The sequence below is a fragment of the Danio rerio genome, chromosome 4 (genome assembly GCF_052040795.2).
Source record: "Danio rerio strain M-AB ecotype USA chromosome 4, GRCz13ab, whole genome shotgun sequence".
In the NCBI taxonomy this organism is placed as follows: Eukaryota; Metazoa; Chordata; class Actinopteri; order Cypriniformes; family Danionidae; genus Danio; species Danio rerio.
In genome coordinates this window covers 20,430,160-20,452,967 of record NC_141024.2, presented here as the reverse complement: position 1 = coordinate 20,452,967, position 22,808 = coordinate 20,430,160, and the positions used below count along the sequence as shown (strand labels likewise).

The following is a 22,808-nucleotide window of genomic DNA, read 5'->3' as shown; positions in this document are numbered from 1 at the left end:
TTTGTCTGGTTTTTACTTTGCTAGTCCACCTGCTTTACTCCTTTTTTTCGGCGTGTGACGCTTTGTATGAAGTAAGCCATTAGATATAGTAACACAATTACACTTCAGCTGCCGGGATAAACAGCCAGCCCATCTGGGCTCTTATTGAATAAGCAGACCTTTACTGATGTTTACGGATGAAGTCAGTCTTGCATGAGCAGTGGTTAGATACAGTAAATGACCTATGATTTTTTTAAGCAACTTTTGGGAATGTAAGACATTGCAGATCCAATTTCAAAAGATGAAATCTGATTGACTTGAGTGATGGTTAAAGCTTGCTTTGATAGGGGTTGAAATATCACAAAAGCAGTTTGTCTGTAATACACAAAGAACAATTTAGCTTGATTAGAATTGTCATCCCTGTCATGATGTCAGGCTGCTGTAGTGTGATAAATCACATGGCATTTACAGATTTGATACTAATATATTTCAGTAAACTCAACTTCTTTTTAAATTCAGCTGCAAGCACAACAGAGTCAAAATGAGCCTCTGGCCAACTGCAGAAAAAAAAGTTACTGAAGACATTTGTTCTTATGCATAAGTGGCAGATTTTAATTAGCAAATTTCCTGTGCTTGTCATTGAATGCCAATGCTGGTGAATCCGCTTTTCTAGCACCTCAGCTTGTATTTATTTAATGTGCAATTATAGATACTAAGAGCTTCTGGAATTCTCTAAATTCTGCATATTAAGTGGCAATAATGACACCTGTGGAGAGAGTGCACCTGTGAAAAAGTCACACAGATTCAGACAACAGCTTGAGCTAATTCTTATTTCAAGTTTGCTAGCATGCTTTTCTTTATTTTAATGAGTTCAATAGCTTGCTGAGTCATACTGTGTTGTGTGTATGTTCAGATTTAACCTTTTCTTTCAGTTTTTGATATTGTTTCTGTAGCATTTTCCTTCTTTTTTGTGCAGAACTGTAATTAGATCATGAGCAGAGAAGTGACTTAGTGCCACATTCACCTGCTCTTCTTTCTGGTTGCCCTGTTGAACTAGATCTCTCTCTCTCTCTCTCTCTCTTTATATATATATATATATATATATATATATATATATATATATATATATATATATATATATATATATATATATATATATATATATATATATATATATATATATTTTTTTTTTTTTATTTATTCATTTTTTAATTATTTATTTATTTTTATTTATTTGTTTGTTTGTTGGTGTCCTGGTTGTATATAGAGCGGAGTAGTACGGAGTAGTTTGACGGTCACCACAGCGGAATGAACCACCAACTATTCCAGTATATGATTTATGCAGCTGCAACCCAGTACTAGGAAACAGCCTTACACATTCATTCACACACACTCTTACACTGCGGCCAATTTAGTTTATCCAATTCACCTTTAGCACATGTCTTTGGATTTGGATTCTCAGCTAAGACTCGAACCAGCAACTTTCCTGCTGTGAGGCCACAGTGCTAATCACTGAGCCACCGTGCTACCAGCTATACTCTCAGAAAAGAAATTAAAATAAAATGTCCGGTTAACAAAGGAAACCACCGGATGTAGTCACTGCCAAATTGCAGATTGTTCTTTTGGCACAATTGGTGAATATTTCTTGAAGTTTTGACCATTTCGTAAGGAGCGCTTGCTAAGATCTCATAAACAGCGTGCGAATCTGTACATGAACATGAATTCATGGTTAAGTAAACGTGTATTTGTCTGTATATCTGGCAACAAATCTGTCAGTTGATGATCCCAAACTCTTATGTAACTTATGGGACGTTGTTGAAATGTACTTTGTTTCCTTGGAAACAATCTCCATGGGACTGATTAATTAACAGACTTTTACATATCACTTCTTTTATTATTCTTTTAATTTTAAAGTGAATTTGAAAGGAAATACAGTGTGCTGTAATATTAATTCTGTAAAAATAGGTAATCTAATATATATATATTCTTTCGTTTGTCTATTGTAGTTGGCATGAAAAAGGAAGATTTAATTATTGCGTCTTTATGTGATCCATGACTATTTCTGAGCAATAATTACAGATAAAAAAAACATAAAAAAAAAAACATATATATATATATATATATATATATATATATATATATATATATATATATATATATATATATATATACACTAATAATTATTTTTGTATAGCTAAAACTAAAGCTTATTGACAGATTTTTTGAAACAATATTTACATACACACATCAGTCAGCAGTTTTTAATTCTATCTTGTAGTAGAACATTTATCCATTTCAAGTAAAAACTATAGTAAATTTGTTTCTGTTGCTACATTGTTACATATTAGTTTGCAAAATATATTTTGAATATATCTTAAAGTATAAGCTGTTACTTAAATTCATTTAAACTTCATTTAAAAAAAAAACTACAGTCACACAAGTTTTTGTGAATAACTTGGGACATTACATATAGGTTTTCATCTTTATTTATTTTTGTTGTATTTTTATTTTTTTATTTTTACTGTAAAACTGTAGTTTATTTTGCCCTAACCTCACCTTACATTTATACCCAACTTAAAAACTACAACAGGAATCTGTGCTTTATTTCTGGGGGGGAAAAAAAAAAAACTCATTGTGTTATTTATAGCGCTTTTTGACAAATGAGACATCAGCAATGTCCTCATATTTCACCAGCTTCTTGTAATTCCTGTGTCATTTTACATATTTGTGTCCTGATATGTCACTAAAACATATACACACCCACACACAATTATTTTTATAATTGTATTGAAATTACTTTTTCTAAAAATGTAAAAAAAAAAATAATAATTTCCTACTTAAAGCTACTTAAAAATATTTTTAAAAAATTGAAAAAAATGTAAATCTCAAATGCATAGAAATGACTTTGTTTAGTCTGAAATAAATTGTGCTGTGAATATATTGGTACTATAATAAAAGGATTAATTATTATAATTAATTATAATAATAAAAAGAAGAAGAATAAGAAGAAATGTATTTTACTACTATTAAAAGATATATCTAATTTATTTTAATGAGTTAACAAATTTGGCAGGGATATATTTGGCCAATTAAACTGTACAATCCTTAGGCGTAAAACTACAAGAATAACAGCCAAAAGGACAGAGACGCCTGCCATCACACACAACAACTCAGTCAGCTCATGTCCAAGAACTCGCATTGCCTTTGGAGAAAACAAAACTTCTTTCTTTCTTTCTTTCTTTGAAAATGAAAAGTGCGTATTAGAGCCAAGTATCAGACTTATTTCTTCAGCTCTTTAGTGACAGAACTCAGTTGGTTTCTTTTGAAGGGCAACCCAGTTAGCTCAGTTCTGCTTGTAAAATCCACTGTGTGTCTGTATTCAGAGGAGAATAACACTGATTCGCAGAGACACATGTTGCCCCACATAGTTGACCATTATGTTTGCGAAAGATATACATCAAAAGTGCGTACTTTTTGTTTAATAAAGTCTATTTTACTGTAAGTGAAAGTGTTCCCAAATGGATCTTGTCACATGCATAGAGCTAATCAAGGAAAATTATTAGGGCACAATTAAATATTAACACACAATCATTAGTTACTAGGACAGAGATGGAGCATATGGCTGGTCTGGCCTGCCAAATGACTGTGTTAAAAATTAAAGGAACACACCAGGTCTAAATTTATACTGTACTTATTATTATCATTATAATCCTTTATCCTCGTTCAGATTCTGGTACAGATGTACAGTGTAAAGCTCGGTTTTGTTTAATAGTTTATGCAGTTATTTCAACCATCTAAATAGATTTTTGTAAAACATTTAGTATGGAATAAACTGGAATTCAGATCGGAGAGTTTAATTGTGGTTCAATTGCTGTTTTTCAATTAAAGTAGCAAAATTGATTTGAATCCTAATGTTAACAAACAAACAAACAACAACAAACAAAACAAATACAGTAAATTATTTAAAGGAAAAAAGTGCTGTTGCAGTGATTTTAAAAGTCAGAAGACTTCATGGTTATACAGTTGAAGTCAGAATTATTAGCCCCCCCTGAATTATTAGCCCCTCTGTTTATCTTTTAACCAATTTCTGTTTAACAAAGAGATTTTTTTTCCCAACACATTTCTAAACATAATAGTTTTAATAACTCATTTCTAAAATCTGATTTATTTTTTTCTTTGCCATGATGACAGTGCATGATATTTTACTAGATATTTTTCAAGACACTTCTGTACAGCTTAAAGTGACATTTAAAGGCTTAACTAGGTTAATTTGGTTAACTAGGCTGGTTAGGGTAATTAGGCAAGTTATTATTGTATATTTATGGTTTGATCTGGAGAATATTAAAAAATTATAGCTTAAAGGGGCTAATAATTTTGACCTTAAAATGTTTTTAAAAAAATTTAAAACTGCTTTTATTCTAGCCGAAATAAAACAAATAAGACTTTCTCCAGAAGAAAAAATATTGTCAGACATACTGTGAAAATGTCCTTGCTCGGTTAAACATAATTTAGGAAATATTTAAAAAAGAAAATAAAAAGTCAAAGCAGGGCTAATAATTCTGACTTCAACTGTATAAGTTACATATAAACTAAATACATAGTAAAATTCAATGTACAGTGATTAGATTTATTAGAATGCTTTTGGCACGTAGATTGATTTTTCTAAATTGGAAACTAAAAGGTCCTTTCCGCTACTCCACATTGATAAAATGTCATGTCCAGCCTGTCTTTTCCTTAAAAATAAAATGAAGAATTTGTTTGTAATATGGAATCCATTTAATGAGTACTTTAACAAGAGATCAGTGATTGAACCCTAGTTGAAACGCCTCAAATCCCTCCTCATTTTTTCAATAGTTTTCCTTTTCCCTTTATTTTCTTTATATATTTTAATTCTCTTATACATATATTAACAATGTTACAACTTACAAAAAAATCTATACACATGTAAAAGTTATAATTTGTACCATGTAAAAAATATAGTAAGTATAATGTTTTTTAAAAAACTATATACATAGTTATAAAATAGTTTTTATTAGATATTATGCTAATAATAACAATAATAATAACAACAGTATACTGTAATATAACATTATTATTGTTTAATTTTATTTACATGTTTTACATTTTATTGAATACAAATATTTTTCATTTTATGAATAAATGTTTATTTTTTAAAAAATATGTCATATTCATATTTTGGAGTATGTGTGTTGTTATTTATAATTTACGTTTTTTTTTTTTTTTTACCTAAAAAAATAACAAAAACTTATAATTATATATTATATAATTATATAATTATAAAATATTATTTTATAATTATTTTTTATTATTATTTATGTTCCACCCAATAATAATAATAATAATAATAATAATAATAATAATAATAATAATAATAATAATTTTGAATATCTAACCCCTACCTCCCCTACACTGTAACCTTCCCTAAATGCCAATGACCCCATCTCTCAGTTTAACCCCAGCAGAGGATCAATAACATTCACTACAGCTTCACCGACAGGACATCACTTTACCTTTACAGTTCTTTTCTACATACACAAACAAAGGTGTCCCTATCCCTCTGTCTGTCTTCTTCTCAAACTCTCTTCATCTCCAGTCTCTAAAAGTCTGTGTATCTTTCCTGCTTCTTTAACTCCTGGGTCTGTAAACTGATGGTGTTGTGTTGCTAGGAGACTGAGATCAGCTGATCTGTGGATACAACATTTGCCCATTCTGCAGTTCATCCTGGGGCCTGAAACTTGAGCTTCTGATGACCCCATAATCACTGATACACACCCTAAAAAGTGAATATGCATTGTATTTATGTAGCATATTAGTGATTTTATTTTATTTTATTTTATTTATTATCATTTTTTTTCAATTCATGTTTATTTCTATAGCACTTTTACAATGTAGATTATGTCAAAGCAGCTTAACATACTCTAGTTCTAGTAAAGTCCAGTTTTCAGAGTTGAAGTTTAGTTTAGTTCAGTTTAGTGTGGTTATTTCATGGCTGAAACAACCACAAGTCCATCGATGCTACAGAGGTTAACTAGATATTTAACATTCACACGTTTATGTGATCTGTTTTTATTTATGAGCAATAATGGAAGAAAACAATAGAAAAATACAAAAGATTTTTATAATTGAAACTGGAATTTGATGTTTTATTTGCCCATATAGACAGACGAAAGGAAAAAAAGTGAACCAAAACAAATTAAATAGATATTCTGTGCACCACCAGCCAATAGTTTATTATTTAGAAGAAACTGTTGCTTCTGTTTAACCAATAAATTAATCAAATGCTATAGTAAACTTTTAAATTGCTCCCAAATATATTTCAAAATAAATGTTTAATGTTTCTATTCCCAAAAACATTTATGGTTTCAAACATGCACACACATGCACAAGATAGGATTAACATTTTAAGAGTGTTATCCCTACAAATAAATTAAATACAAATTATTCACGAGAAGTAATAAATGTTAATAATTTTTTTCTGACATTAATGAATTTACAAAATACAAATTATTCACGAGAAGTAATAAATGTTAATAATTTTTTCTGACATTAATGGTTTACAAAATAATACTTTATTATTATTATTAATAATAATAATAATAATAATAATAATAATAATAATAACAAATGTATTTGGATTAAATAGTGGTTGATCAGCAGTTGATATTGACTACACTGGCTGACATATAAAATTAACTATTTTTATTTATTGTTTAATTTATATAAAGATTATTTTAAATATGTATAGACAAAATGTAATATATTTTAATTATTCATATTCAACAGCTATAAAATTGTAACCTGTACATTACCTAATTTTTTATCAATTATATAGTTTAGTTTCACATCACTTAATAAACTGTACTGTACTGTTTTTATAAAACTATATAAACTATATAAATATAAATAAATATTTTTATAAATATAATTAAATCTCTCATCCACAATAGTGCGCGCAGTGGTTCTTGATGCCACTCTCAGTGTCACTCTTCTGTTTTGCTTAGCGTCTGTGTTGGATGTTGCTTCTTGCTAATACACCTAATCTAACTAAAGCCCTGTAATCCACTTAAAATGAGGTTATGAGAGCTGTGCTGGATCCACGAGGAGGCTTTTATGACAATGAGCTTCTGTTTTCATGCACTGTCGTGACCTGACAAACAAAACAAAAAAACAAAAAAAAACAAAAACACTGCAAGGTGATTGCAAAACACTTGACAACATAAATGCATTCAGTTATTTAAAAGTCATATCTGCCATCTGCTTTCATATACAATACTCTGTCTGTCAGATGTTTTTCGTGTATAATGCGTTGCTTGTAATTTGCCCCACAGCTGCACAGTGCATTCTTTCAATCTGCTTTGGTTCACAATGAAAACCTCTCATATTGTATTCGAGGTGTGATCATACACACACACACGCACTCACACAGGCCCCAGTGTAAATCCTTATATTTGCTGAGATCAGACTGAGCTGCTGCTTTGCTCAGTAAAAGCGGGGCTCCGGTGAGCTCACCTCCACTCAGACAGCAAACACTGCTTATCTTTTCATATAATAGAAATCATGACCTTAGAGAGCAATCAAACCTGCAAAAAGAGTTATTAAAAGTCTATTTATATTGTTATAGAAGATTTATTTGAAGCCATTGGATGAGAAAGACACCATTTAAGACCTGTGATATTTGCAGGTAATTTACAGTGTCAGTCAAAGGTCTGTCTGTCTGTCTGTATCTATCTACAGTATCTATCTATCTATCTATCTATCTATCTATCTATCTATCTATCTATCTATCTATCTATCTATCTATCTATCTATCTATCTATCTATCTATCTATCTATCTATCTATCTATCTATCTATCTATCTATCTATCTATCTATCTATCTATCTATCTATCTATCTATCTATCTATCTATCTATCTATCTATCTATCTATCTATCTATCTATCTAAAGGTGTTATTTATCTATGTATGCATGTACATAGAGTATCCATCCATCCATCCATTGATCCATCGTGCCAGACACTTTATAATTGTTTTTGTATTTATTATTGTAGAAACTCATTCATTCATTTTCCTTCGTCTTAGTTCCTTCATTTATCAGGGGTCGTCACAGCAGAATGATCCGCCAGTAGAAACTCATATGTGGCTTTTTCAAGTATATATTTTCAAATATAGTATTATGCATAAATAAATAACCTAATACTGTATATTCACTTCACTCTGACAAATCCAAATTGCACAAATTCCACACAAATTTGAGATTTCTCAAATTAATTATTATTATTATTTTTTTTGCTGAAATCTAATTGTTCAATGGAAGAATGTAATTCATTCTGCAATGTCTTTCATCATCATTATTATCATTATTATTAGCCTATTAATATTTTTGAAATATGTATTCTTTTTAGTTTAGCATTTTACTTTAACAACCAAACAACACAACAACAATAATACAACAAAATATATTAAATGAAAAAAGAAAAAAGAAAAAATATAGTAATAAAAGGAAAAGAAAACAAATAAACAAAGGAAAAAAAAACTACAGTATAATACAGAAATACAAAGAGGCACTCAATAGGGGGCAGTGAACATACTAAGCACTACACTGCTGGTTAGGATCAGCATTATATTGGTCCAGATGGTCAAGAAATGGTTGCCATATATTGTAAAACTTATCAAGCAATAACTTTGTATCGGACTCTTTTCAATATTTGAGAGAGATAAGTCAACCATGTCTTAAATTGAGGCATAGAATCTGATTTCCACAGCTTTAGAATGATACTCTTAGCAATGATCCTTCCATGTACGGTTGAAATACGGCAGAATTATTAGCCTCCTTTGACTTTTTTTTTTTTTATTTCCTAAATGATGTTAAACAGATTCTGGAAATTTTCATAGTATGTCTGATAATATTTTTTCTTCTGGAGAAAGTCTTATTTGTTTTATTTCGGCTAGAATAAAAACCATTTTTAATTTTTTAAAAACAATTTTAAGGTCAAAATGAATAGCCCTTTTAAGCGTTATTATTTTTTGATAGTCTACAGAACAAACCGACATTATACAATAACTTGCCTAATTACCCTATTCTGCCTAGTTAACCTAATTAAACTAGTTGAGTCTTTAAACGTCACTTTAATCTGTTTAGATGTGTCTAGATAAATATCTACTCAAATATTATTTACTATCATCATGGCAAAGATAAAATATATCTGTTATTAGTAATGAGTTATTAAAACTATTATGATTAGAAATGTGTTGAAAAAAATCTGCTCTCCATTAAACAGAAATTGAGGAAAAAAAATAAACAGTGGGGCTAATAATTCAGGGGGGGCTAATAATTTTGACTTCAACTGTACTGTATTATGATTTTGATATGGACATGTTATAAAACAGCAGAAAAAGAAGAATACCAAAATAGTGCTATTTCTGTGTCAGGTGTAAAGGCACAACAAGACAAATCAGAAACCATTTAAAGATGTCACACCAGAAATTGCAATATTTTGGACATGTCTGAAAGAAGTGGGTCAGAGGGCCTTCAGCAGACTTCACATGATGGAGAAATGGTTGGAAAAATTCAGTGTAATTTGAGATTTTGAGTAATGCAGTCTATGCATTTTAAATGTAATTAATTAAAGTCTATATCCAATCCGGCTGAGGCTTTCCTCCCATGTGTCACCCTCGATCTTTATGCCCAGTTCCTATTATCAAGAATTTTTCTAAAAAGCTGCAGTTACTCAGCTCTTGAAAAATAAAAGTACAAAATCTGAAACCAAATGTTTGGAATCAAGTGAGCCTATTATAATAGCTTATAGACGCTTTTTTCCTCTGGCAAAGATTAAAAATTGGCTATTGCATGATGTACATCATTTCTAATTTGTAAATGGCGAAAGATGTGTGTTGCAGGAAGGGAAAACTTTTAGTTAATAAAATAGTTATTAATATTATTATTATTAAATTATGATTATTACTGTTAGGTTATTATTATAAGACTTTCAATAATAATAATAATAATAATAATAATAATAATAATAATAATAATAATATAATTGTATTGTTTCATTTTCATAAGAGAAGAATTTTTTAACTGCCTTTTATAATTGTTTTAATGTTTAATTTAGTAGAAACTCACTGTTAAAACTTATTTACAGTATTTGCAAAATATATTTATCTACAGAATTCATAAACAGTAAACACCTACTATTCACTCTCTGACAAATACAAAAAATCTATCTATCTATCTATCTATCTATCTATCTATCTATCTATCTATCTATCTATCTATCTATCTATCTATCTATCTATCTATCTATCTATCTATCTATCTATCTATCTATCTGTCTATCTATCTATCTATCTATCTATCTATCTATCTATCTATCTATCTATCTACTTTCCTGTCACTCAGTCGTTGATGGCTCGCAGCGCGTCTCGGTCTCCTTGTATGGAGCGACACGCGTGATGCTGATCGCGCACAGATGGGTGGGGGGCGTGTGGAAACCGATCCGCCACAGCGCACAGTCTAAAAACTGACTCTTTACCGTACAGTCAAACCGGAGAGAGACGCACGGAAACGCCCCACACCGGACTCCCCCGACACCCTCCAAACTAATTCAACAGGGCAAAGGCAGAAGTAGCTGGAGGGACCGAACGCATCCGTGATTTGTTTGTGGAAGTAGCGGCGCTCATGGCGGCAGCTTGACTGTTCTCGGAGGGTCACTTGAGTGGATTTTAGTGGGGAAAAACTCGCGTGTTGGATGTCAGTCAGAAGAATGATGGATGCGCTCAGATTGTCGACCGCTCTTCTTCTACTTCTGTCTTTATGCAGCTTTGGAAGCGCTATACAGTTTCCCGACTCATTTCTGTAAGTAGACGGAACAAAACTTGTTATTGCTATGATTACTAGTTGTTACTCTCAAAGAGTTGGCCGTAAAAGCGTAATACTTTAAGTTTTTGTTGTATACTAATAGAGTCAGGCTGGTGATACTCCAACCACAAGTTGCGTTTCGCGTTCATTCTGCTCAGCTTTTTATAGTTTGTAGTCACACATGCGTGAGACGCACGTCCGTTGAGTTTGGTTTTTACGATGCCATGAGAAATTAAAGGGACAGTTCACCCAAAAATGAAAATATGTGGATAATGTACTCACTCGCAGACCATGTAAGATGTATGTGACTTCCTTTTTCTTCAGTTGGAAGGAGATTTTACCTGAAACTGCCGTCGTTATTTATTTATACACTGTGGGGGAAAAACATAGCCTAGAGGCATAACAAAATTAATAGGCCAAACTGTGACACCTGACAATACATTTAAGTCTTGAATGAAGAAAAATTACCAGTGTGTGGAGGTAACTGACATTATTTACCACATTACATCGACAAATGGTCCCCGGTGTGTTTTACGACAGTCTGGATTTCCTGATAGTATACTTGCATAGTGGAGAAGTCCATTTGATGTGTGCATTTAAAACGGAGAGACGTAATATTTAAAGTAAGTTATTTGCTAGACGTCTTCTGTCTGATGTCAAATAGACATTTGTAATATGTCTTTTAGGTCTAGTTTAGAATGTTTGCAAAAATCATGTTTAATCAACTCTTTATTAACACATTATTTAAGACATTTTATTCAAAAACATTATGTACGTGTGCATAGCTTACTTATGCTTATACTGGTTGCTGGAACCTATATACTGTAAAAGTCGTATGTAATCATTATATGCTCACATTCTCTGGAGGCTATGGATTGAAAGTAACAATGTTCATGTTCACTTTTATTTCATTTTCATTTATAAAATAATGTTTATTTTCATGCACAGAATTTTAAACATCTCATTGTATCATCAGGAGCTCAGGTATTAATTTTATTTCGCCCATATATGTATTTTTTTACTTTCTAAGTGGCTGTAGCTGTTGACTGGCATTTTATGGATCACTTAGGATTACATTTTTAATTAAAAACCTTGTTTAATGTTCTACTGAAGAAAAAAAAAGATCTTGGATGACCTTATGGCGAGTAAATTAACAGCACCTTTTTATTTTGGCTGAAAGATCCCTTTAATGAGATATTTAATCCAAAAATAAATAATGTTGCTCCATGTTTTTTGTGTTCTTCTGGACGAAAAAAGAAATTTAAGCCCCACAGAAGGGCTTTCTTTTTTACTATGCAGTATTTACTAAGTTTCAAAATGTCAAGTCTTAAAATAGAACATGAAATCACCACAGAAATATCCCAAAAGTGATTTATATCACTCATATCGTTATCAAAAGGCACCTATTTAACTCAAAATCTTGACTCTACTTGACTCAAATCTTCAAGATTTGTTGTCTTTTGTGTCTCCAGAATGTGTCTGTAAAGTTTCAGTTCCAAACACCCATCAGATTATTCATTATAGCTTTCAGTATATTGTAATTTTCTGCTCTGAACACAATTTGTAGCTGTTTTTGTTGCCCGTGCCTTTAATGCTAGATCTCCCTGCCCACCGTTGCCACATGCCTGTCACAGTGTGCCTCAGGCCCCGTTTACACTAATGCGTTTTAGTTTGAAAACGCATAAGTTTTGCTATGGTTACGGCATCCGTCCACACTACAAAATGCAGCGTTTTGGAAACACTGTAGAGCCTGTTTCCACTCTAAAACGCTGCTGCTCCGTCTCAGTGTGGATGAAGGAAAACAGAGACATCTGAAAATGGAGGCGGGGCTGCCGAGATTTGCTAGCTGATTGGGGCTTTTGTGTCATTGTGAATCTTTCCCTTATTCGTCAAGCCCCTATCACATGACTGTAACACATGGCTTTAACGCTATATCGGAAGACAACAGACCAGCCTTCACTGTAAACAACAACATGGACACAGAAATGCGTTGTTTGCACTATTGTCTGTTTTAGGCGCCATTGTGCAGTTAAACTCTGCCTTTTTTACCACAGCAGCGGCATATATTCGCTAGAATGCACATGCCCAGAGTGCGCGAATGGTCACGTGATATACGTTTTTGGTGGCGTAGTGTGGACGGAGATATGTTCAGAAACGCTAGGTGAAACGCGAGTGTGGACGCGGATCGTTTTTGATCTAAAACGCTGTTTTCAAACTAAAACGCACTAGTGTAAACGGGGCCTCAGTCTCCTGCTGCATCAGATAAACAGCACAGTGACAGACACGAAGGAAGCAGATCTCACGTTACATTTGTGAGGAATACTACAGTAAGAACTTTCCCATTGATTATTTATTTAATGTATTTGTTGTGGAGTAAATTCAAGCCTTTCTGCAACAATGAGTCACACACAATGTTGTTACAAAGTTTGCGCACATACACAGACACACAAACACAGCACGCAAATGCTTAACTTTGATTAAAGTTTCAAGTTTTTACACGGCAAATGTGACAGGATATACATTAATATCCACTGCTGTATTGATAACCGTAATGTTGATGTACAAAATAAACCTGATTAAGCGTCCACAGACCAGGATTAAAGGGTCGTCTTTCATAATTGTAGTGACATGCAGCTGTAGTGATAAAGACGGTAAAATTGCTATAATTCATTACAAACATCCACTGTTTTAAAAACGTTTTAAACTTGTAAAAGTCATTCTTGATCACATTTGATGATAATTGATGATCACAGTGAGCTGAACAGATTTACTCTTAGTTGCTTTGCGCACATCCAATCTTGTTGTCGTGTTATTACGGAGACATGTTAATACTCAGCTGTCAATTTGGTGGGCGGGGAAACCGTACTCCTACGTCACGTTGTGGTGAGCCACAAAATGGGAAGTATTTGCATCCTATTTTAACGTGAGCAAATAAAAAAAAAGAGACTTATTGTCTTTATATGACTCCTGTGGACACACTATACACACAGTTCAGTCCAAACAGCTTTCAAAAGAGGAGTTTCATCATAGGTGCCCTTTAAAACTCTCTTGGTAAGTCAATTAGATACAGAATATATGTGATGAACAGATTAAATATAACTTGATACTCATTAAAAATCTTTCTATTTCTATTATTTTATTTTCTGTGACGTACAATTCCTGAGTGAATTTTTACTTTTAATTTTATCCTCTTGATCTAATTCACAAAAAAATATCTTATTGGTTTCAGTTCAACTCTCTGCCTTGTCTAGTGGGGAACTTGCTCTTTAAAAGTAGCTAAATGTTTTAAAATGTGTTGTATCCGAACGCTAAAATGTTAAAACATGGGTCTCAAACTCAATTCCTGGAGGTCCGCAGCTCAGCGCAGTTTTGCTCCAACTCTGACCAAACACAGCTGATTCAACTGATCTAGGTAATCCAACTAAACAAGGTGTTCTAAACTACTAGACACTTGACCACCTTGATTGGTTGAATCAGCTGTGTTTGATTAGGGTTGGAGCAAAACTGTGCAGAGCTGTGGCCCTCCAGGAACTGAGTTTGAGACCCATGCGCTAAAACTTTATATAATTTACTTATCTGTGTGGCATTTTATATTGGAATGGTTTTGTTTATGTTATATTTGTTTATAGTTTTTTGTCCTTTCGTTGTGTCGTATTGGTAACCAGAACTGTTTGGTTGTCAGGAACATTCTTCAAACTATCTCCTTACAGCAGCAGAAGCCAAGTCATTTAAATGAAAAACCATAAACTTTGAGTGTAATCCTTTAACAAATAGATTTACAGCTTGTTTTGCGGTTTCCTAACACCATCAAGGCTGCTGGTGCCAGAGAAGTGGCCATCAAAACCTGATGTGCCACCTGTGTCCTGGGTTATTTTTACTTAAGCGGAGCCTGTCACCTGTCCACATTATTTCAAACTCCAGCATGTGCCTTTTTACCGTATAATCACTAGAAGGTTATGTAATGAAGCCTTCAAATGCTGACAGTAGCAACCTGCACATGTCCGCTGTCTTGCTAGTGCATTGGGCTGCTCAAATATCAAGCTTTCTATCTTGTAAATAGTGTCAAGTTCTGGCCATGAGCTGCAATTTTTGGGTTTGGTGTGTTTTTCTAAATCAAATTGATATGAACCCCCTCCATGACAGATTGGACACAAGAGCAGCTCAAGGCGTAGAAGCAATCATCTGTCAAATGCGACCAATCACACTCTACTCTTTCCTTGAGATTTTTTTTGGGTTTATACAGAATTTGGTAATATGTAAATCACGGGCTCAATACCCTCAGGCTTGTGTCGGTTCTTTATTTATGAGAATGTACCTATATTTAGTTCACACTTGATAGTAGTAGACCTGTCACACTTATTTTTTTCAAATAATTTTTTGTTTGTTGTTGTTGTGTAATTAAAGTGTCACAGAAACGATTGAGAAGTATTATTATTTTGATTAAATGATTAGTTCTGTTAAATGAATAATTGTGTACAAAATAAAAGTTTTTATTTAAATAATACATGCCAGTATTGTGTATATATATTAAATTTATATAAATATACATGCATACATATGTTTATAATATTAAAATATGTATGATATATAATAATAATATTTATATGTTATTTTTAGGATATCTATACATAAAAACAACCATTTTCTATGTGTGTGCATATGTCTATATAATAAATATTCACAGTACACATAAATATTGTCAAAGCAAACTTTTACTTTGCATGCAATTAGTTGAGATTAATCGTTAAACAACACTAATAATGATTATACAACAGCATAATAATGCAAACAGGCATAAACACAATTAAGGGACAAAGAATTTTAATTCTTAAGATTATTTCGATTCTGTAATTTGTGAAAAAAAAGTAAAAGTCCTAAAATAAACTTTGACATCAGTGATATAAAGAATGTAAATGTCCTTGTATAATGGCTTAATCATTATTTGTAAATGTCACTATATTAGAAGTGAACTGCAGCTTAGAAACAGCGCTCATTTGGACAACTTCTTTCAAACAATCAGTGGTTTTCAGGAAAATCTTAAAACTCTAAAAACCTCCAATAGAGATTGGATGAGATGACAGAGAATCAGCTAAAATATTGCAAATATTTGTTTTTATATAACAATGAAAAAATGCAGAATCTGTTCAAGATGTTTAAATGAACATACTGTATTATAAGTTTTCTTTACCGAAGAGTTAAATAGTTCTAAACTTTTATGAATTTCCATTTTTTTGTTGAACGCAAAACAAAATTTACTGTAGAATGTTGATCAAAAGTAGCCATTGATGTCATAGTAGGAACAAAAAGTACTATGGATGCCAATTGCAGTTTTTGCCCAAGGTCTTTCAGTATATCTTTCTTTGTATTCAGCAGAAGAAAGAAACTCAAACAGGTTTGGAACAAGTCGAGAATGAGTAAATGATGACAGAATCTTCATATTTGCATAAACTTTCTGTTGTTAGAAGTTTGGGAAAATTCATGCAGATTTTTCTCCATAATGCAAATGGGGTCACAAAGCAATTTTAATGGCCAAAAATCCATAGGAACCTTCATAATAATTATCCACTTTCCTTGTCCATTCTTAAGAATGTCACATTAAAATTGTTAGTAAGAATGATTTTTTGCCTTTTTTAAAAATCATAAATATTTTGCATCCAAAATCCTTTTTTTTAAAATCAAAAATCACTGGAAGAGATAAAGACCTTGTTTCATTGATATATTTTGCATATTTCCTACTGTAAATGTATCAAAATTTTACTTTTTATTAGTAAAATGCATTACTTAGACCTTAATTTGGACAACTTAAAACGTGACTTTTCTCAATAAGATTTCTCAAGATTTTTTTTGTACCTTCAGATTCCAAATTTAAAAAAAAACAAAAAAAAAACAAAAAAAAAAAACAATATCTTAATATTGTCTTAATATAAATATCTTAATAATGCATAATATTGCCCTATCCTAACCATGCATTAATGGAAAGCATATTTATTTAGCATTTTTAGATTATGCATAAATCTCAATTTCCAAAAAAACATTGTGTTGACACTTGTGACTGGTTTTGTGGTCTCATGATACATCTCTGCTTCCAACATTATTTTCACTAACAAATACAGTATGTTGTATTATGGAAAATAAGACATGGTACAATCAAGAAAAGCAATTTTTTCCTCTGCTTTTTTGCATTTGCTCTGCTCTTTTTGTGTCGTTCTGAGCCCCTCATCATCCTGATCTGCGTGACTGCATCTTTGTGCCCAAACCCTAACCTCCTAATGCCAGAGCGAGTCTGCTTCAGATGCTCTGTGACTGCGCTCTCCTGCTCAATCTCCCTCATGCCTTCTTACTGTCTTGTGGTCTCGCTGTGCTGTGAGGCAGATGATTAATGTCCTCAGATCTGAGACTGATGTCACCCGTTCGGTCACTCACAGCTTCTCCAGAGAAGCACAAAGCAGGTAGAGCATCTGTGCTCTTCTGCCATTATGTAGATGTTGTGAATTGTCATCTTCACTTCAGTTTGACCCTGTCAGCTTTTTATTTAAGCTTTTATGGATTTTTTGTTTTTTTAATAGACTGTTAGCTGGGAAAATATTCATTCATTCATAAACTTTGCTTCAGCTTAGTCGCTTTATTCATCAGGGTTGCCACTGTGAAATTAACTGCCAACTTATCCAGCATATGTTGTACACAGCATATGCCCTTTCAGCTGCAACCAAGTACTGGGAAAGCTGGGAAAATAGGATTTCAGAAAACAAAATACTCCAAAAAAATGTCTTTTTTGCATTTAAGTTTGCTCCATCCTTCCATCCAACTATCCATCCATCCATCCATCCATCCATCCATCAATCCATTCGTCCGAATGTATGCAGAATTCATTATTTAATACTTAGTTTACTTGGAGTATAGTCAGATAGCATTGATTTAGTTGTATTATCATTCAAGTCTGTTTTATCATTAATGTCCGTTTAATGTCTTTTATTAACATCTAACCTAGGAGTGAATTAGTTTAAAGTGGAAAAAAGTAAAGTGAGAGTATAATGTACATGTTTATTTATTTTATTAAAACGTGTAAAACTTATTATAAACAAAAAATCCAAACATAAAACCCAAATTTCTTTATATATTTTTTGACTAATTTATTTATTTATTTATTTATTTATTTATTTATTTATTTATTTATTTATTTGTTTGTTTTATATTTGTTTATTTATTTATTTATATGTGTTTGAAGGGAGTAAAAGTTATATTAATAAATTAAATAATCTATATTTTGCTAAAATATTTTTTTTTGTTAAGGCATTTGTTTATATAAAGAAGATTATAAATATATAACCTTAAACTAAACAACTTGAAGTGTTTATTTATTTATTTATTCATTTATATATACTTAATATCTGTCTAATTTTAAATGAACAGTATTCAGTGCAATTTTTATATGAATTTAGTCCAATAAATATCAGCATAATAAAGGAATGTATTTATTTATTTATTGTTTGTTTTGTATCTTTAGGTTTGGCCTAAAAAAGGACTTGGCCCTAAATTCTTAATGAACCAGTACTAAATGTATAATTTCCTTTCATGGTTTGGACTTGAGGAACCAAGCGTGAACACAGTTTTTGAAACTGGGAAATTTCATATTGAGGATTAAGATTTATTACTTATTCCCTAAAGTGCCTGAACATCTTCAGTTATTGGTTTTTCAGTGTTACTGTATGTTTTAGATATAATAACGAGAAGAGAACTGCTGGTGTAAAATTATAATTCAGTCTTGGATGTTTTTAAACTTAATCTCTTTCTTATGAATTTGGTGTATTGTGAATGGTTAGAGTGGCTACAAACTTGAGTCATTTGCATAAGGCATGCACATAAGACCTCAATATAAAGGCTTTCCTTTAAGTTTTTGCTGTATCATGACTTTGCACGAGACTTTGGGGGTTCTTTCCTTTCTGTATGATGGTTTCTGTGTCCATTATTTCCTGTTAAGGTTTGTTTGTTTTTTTTGAGAACTGTAGCCTCAGATTTTTGCTGCTCCTGGATAATTTTATCTATCTTCAGCTTTAAGTCTCACAACAGTTGTGTCAGTGTCTTTGCCATGTTGCACTTTGACTACAAGCATAATCAGATTTCATGCTTAAGCAGTTCGATACATGGGCCTTTCCCGTTACTAGCCTTCTTCATCCCGCCAGAGAGCGAGGAATGAGCATTATTTGCCCTTTGGAGATCAGCCAGTCCACTCACAGTATTTGTTGCATGGCTTTAAAGGGACATTACACCCAAAAATGAATATTTACTCATCATTTACTCACCCCTTCAAACCTTTATGAGTTTTTTTTTTCTGTTTGACACGCACAAAAAAGAATATGGAAACCAACATTTTCAAATAAGGATAAAAATACTATTGAAGTGAATGGCTATTGGTTTTTACTTTTTTGTGTATAACAGAAGAAAGAAACTTTAAAAACAGTTGAGTTTTTACATTTTTTAATCCACTCAACCGGGTCTGGCAATTTTAGCTTAGCTTAGCATAAATCACTGAGTTTGATTAGACCATTAGCGTCTCACAGTTTGTTTGTTTTTTTTACATTTCCTTGATATTAATGATATTATGATATGATACGGGAATATTGCTATAATTCATTACAAATGATATGATATATTGAGCTAGGTAACTACAGTGCTGTGTAATATCTTTGCACCCACTGCAGCCATGGTATGGCAGCAAAGTCCCTTGATTATTAAAGCTCAACGAGAGTAAAGTTCCTAGCCATATCGCCTTAGAAAATAGCAGCTTTTTACACAATGTAACTACAGAACAGTCAAGCTTTACATGCGAAAATTATCGAACCCTTTTTTTGACTTTTTTGGGCGAGATAATCTGATCCAGTTCAAGGATTTAGGCTAAGCTAAGTTAAAAGTGCTCCTACCAGACCTGGAAATCTGCAGAATAGATTCCAAAATGCTAAAGCTCAACTGTTTAACTCTCGGCTCCTTTTATAAGTCCTCTATTTTCGAAAAAGCTACGCGTTCTTTTAACCAGATGAGTAAATGCTGACAGAATTTTCCTTTTTGGGTAAACCGTCTCTTTACCCTTGAACTGTGGCTAAGGAGTGAAAGGTTTTGCTGTGATATTAGGTTCTTGTGCTGTGCTTATGTGTTTGGGGGCAGTTTTTTAACACCTTAGTTCAGCAGGGAGTCTTTTTGTCGGTATTTGCTGAGCCTTTTGAAAACAGCTGGGAGTTATTTCTGTCACTCTGATACTCAGGCAGAGTTAAAGCTCAGTCAGACACAGACTGAATGGCAGTACACTCCGTGTTTTTCTACAATTAATACTCTTGTTTATGTTGCATATCAATCGTTAATATTCCCTTTTCACACAAAAACATACTTGTACATTTTTATTATTGTGTTTTTCAAAAAAAAAATTTGTTTATATTAGAGTTGCTTGTTTGTTTGCACAACTGCTGTCAGTTTATGTATGCATGCATGTACAGTATGTATGTGTGTAATATGTACAGTATGTATTGCTCTATTGCTGTCTGGATCTTAATGGGAAATTTCAATATATTTTATTAACATTATTTAATTTTATTAAATAATAATTCGTCTAAATGATGGCAGTTTATTCCTCTGTGGCGACCTCTGATACCTCAGGAACTAAGCCGAAGGAAAACTAATGAATAAATAAGTCTAAATGATAATTATATATAAAATTATGTTGGAACAATTCATCTAATCTAAACATTAACATTAATATTTTGTATACATTTCTATTTTATATTCATTGAGTCAGTCACTGATTCATTTATTCATTGATTCATTCAATCACGTTCCAACCAACCAATTCGCCAACCAACCATCCAATCATGGACCCCTAAAAACTTTAACTTGCGGTAAAAAATGTAAATTACCATAATATATTATCAAGAATATGTTGTTTGATATATAGAAACGATTCTTTATTTATACATTTTTTATTTGATTGTTTTTTTATTATTATTTATTGATTGATTCATTCATTTTTCTTATAATTATATAAGCGTGTACACTATACCTTAGTATTTAACTAATTCATTTTTTGTTTTAGTTTTTTATTTTCATTTTTAATAGATGACGCATATAAAGTTGTTTTATTTTTAAATGATAATTTCTAATTGAGGATGCCCTCTTATCTCTCCAAAGAAAGTTTTGACAGATTTACACAGCTTTGGACAAATTTGGCCCCAGAGGACAGCTCAAGTAACCCCGCACAGTGGCAGCCTTCCTGTTCCCAAGCCCACATATAAATATGCTGAGTCTCATTTTGTGGGTCATTTGACTCTCGTAATTGCAGGGTTCCAGTAGTTCCAAATATGTTGATACAAGCTATTATAATGCTTCGTGTTGTAAGGTGAGACATTGCAGGCAAACCCACATTTTTTTCTAAAGATTTTAAATTTTCATGAAGCATTATTTCAGCAGTCTTATGTGTAGTGTTTCTTTTATCATACTTTAAACATTTAAAGCAGTTTTTTCTCCTGCTCTTAGCTGTATCAGTACATCACTCCAGCAGAACTTACAAAAAAATCATTAACATAGATATTTATACATTTTTTTCAGGCTGTTTATAGTATTTTGTACATTTATAGTATTTATAGTAAGTATGGAGTGTTAAAAATATCCTCTGACTCTATGTCAGTAAAAAAATGGTGGTAACTATTAGTTAATTTTTTTTACCCTCCTTACCTGTGGTTTCATATCTTAAACAGATTGTCTAATTCCTAAAAATGAACATACAACTGAAAGCTGATGGATTTTTCTTTTTTTGTGTGTGTGTTCTCTGATTTCCTCAACAAGCTGGCTGGAAATTGTGAATTGCTTCCAGCTGCTTGAATGCTGAGCTCTTTCTGCACTGCAGAGGAAACACATGTGCTTTGCACTCCTTGTGTTTTTATGCATTTACAGCGCTGGAATCTACAGGTGGAGGATGAAGGAACAGCGCATGTGTTAAAGAACGTTTATGGAAACTTGTATGTGGGATCATATCCCCGAATCCTTCCTCATGTGCTGATGAGTCAATGCATTACACTCTGAATAACTGATCAGTGGTTTCTTTCTTCAGGCTTTTTGTGAGAGCTTCTGGCTTTAAAGATAGTTCGTTGATGTTCTGCAGCTTACCAGTGTAAGCAAATATCAGATGTTCTGCAGCTCAGCACAAATCAGTGCTATATGTGTATGTGGGGGTGCTCCAGTTTGGGGTCAGTAATGTTTTTTTTTTTTAACATAAATTAAAGAATTTATTAAATTAATTAAAAGTGAAATTAAAGATGAACTTTAATGTTTATTTTAAACTCATGTTGTTTTGAACTTCACATGTCTGAGAATAGCATGATGACTGATTGAGGAGAGTAAGGAAAGTATTTTCTTTATAAAAATGTAAAGACAAAAGGGATGGCTGATGACAATTGGTCACTTTGCCTTTACAAGAATGAGGTTTAAAATTATTAATATAGGAAACAATTATTTTAACAGATTATTTTTTTAATCTTTTAAACTGAGACTCAAACATGACAGCTAAAAAAATCGTACATCACTTCCATTGGAACAAATTGTAGCACTAAAGTATAGTTTGGTTCATGTTTATTACCATACCTGTCAACTGACCTGTTTATGCCAGGATTCTCCTCTATTTCACCATTATATGCCGCTATCATCCTGTTTAAGTAATTACCTGTATTTCTCCCGTAATCTCTCTATAAAAAGTGAAAGTATATTACTATGTTTATTACCCACAGTGAGTTGATTTTCGTCCTTGGTTTTACCAGGGTTATATTCATTTAATATTCATTTGACAATTTTTCCCCCTCAAGGCCAATTTTACAGTTTATTACTCTGATTTAGCAGTTGCGGATCATCCAAAATGAATAGTAAGTGAAAGATGTGCATGTAAATTTAGCTAAATCGTTTATAGAGTATTT

General features: G+C 32.1%; 1 protein-coding gene across 24 annotated transcripts in view; it reads left to right on the top strand.

Annotated features, from left to right (window-relative positions):
- cacna2d1a (calcium voltage-gated channel auxiliary subunit alpha2delta 1a) overlaps positions 1 to 22,808 on the top strand; it is a 135,172-nt gene that overhangs the window by 7,085 nt on the left and 105,279 nt on the right. For 7 of the 24 annotated variants that reach the window (XR_015482083.1, XR_015482084.1, XR_015482082.1 and 4 more), the window contains exon 1: positions 10,511 to 10,857. The exons of 14 other annotated variants lie outside the window; for them this stretch is intronic. Coding sequence is in view for 5 of the 10 variants with exons in the window: in XM_087247071.1 (XP_087103197.1) it covers positions 10,751 to 10,857 (107 nt within the window). In the remaining 5 variants the exon portion in view is untranslated. Of the gene's footprint in view, positions 1 to 5,666; positions 5,794 to 10,510; positions 10,858 to 22,808 lie in introns of those variants that run through there. 3 more of the 24 variants (XR_015482089.1, XM_087247081.1, NM_001044960.2) reach the window with 2 other exon arrangements.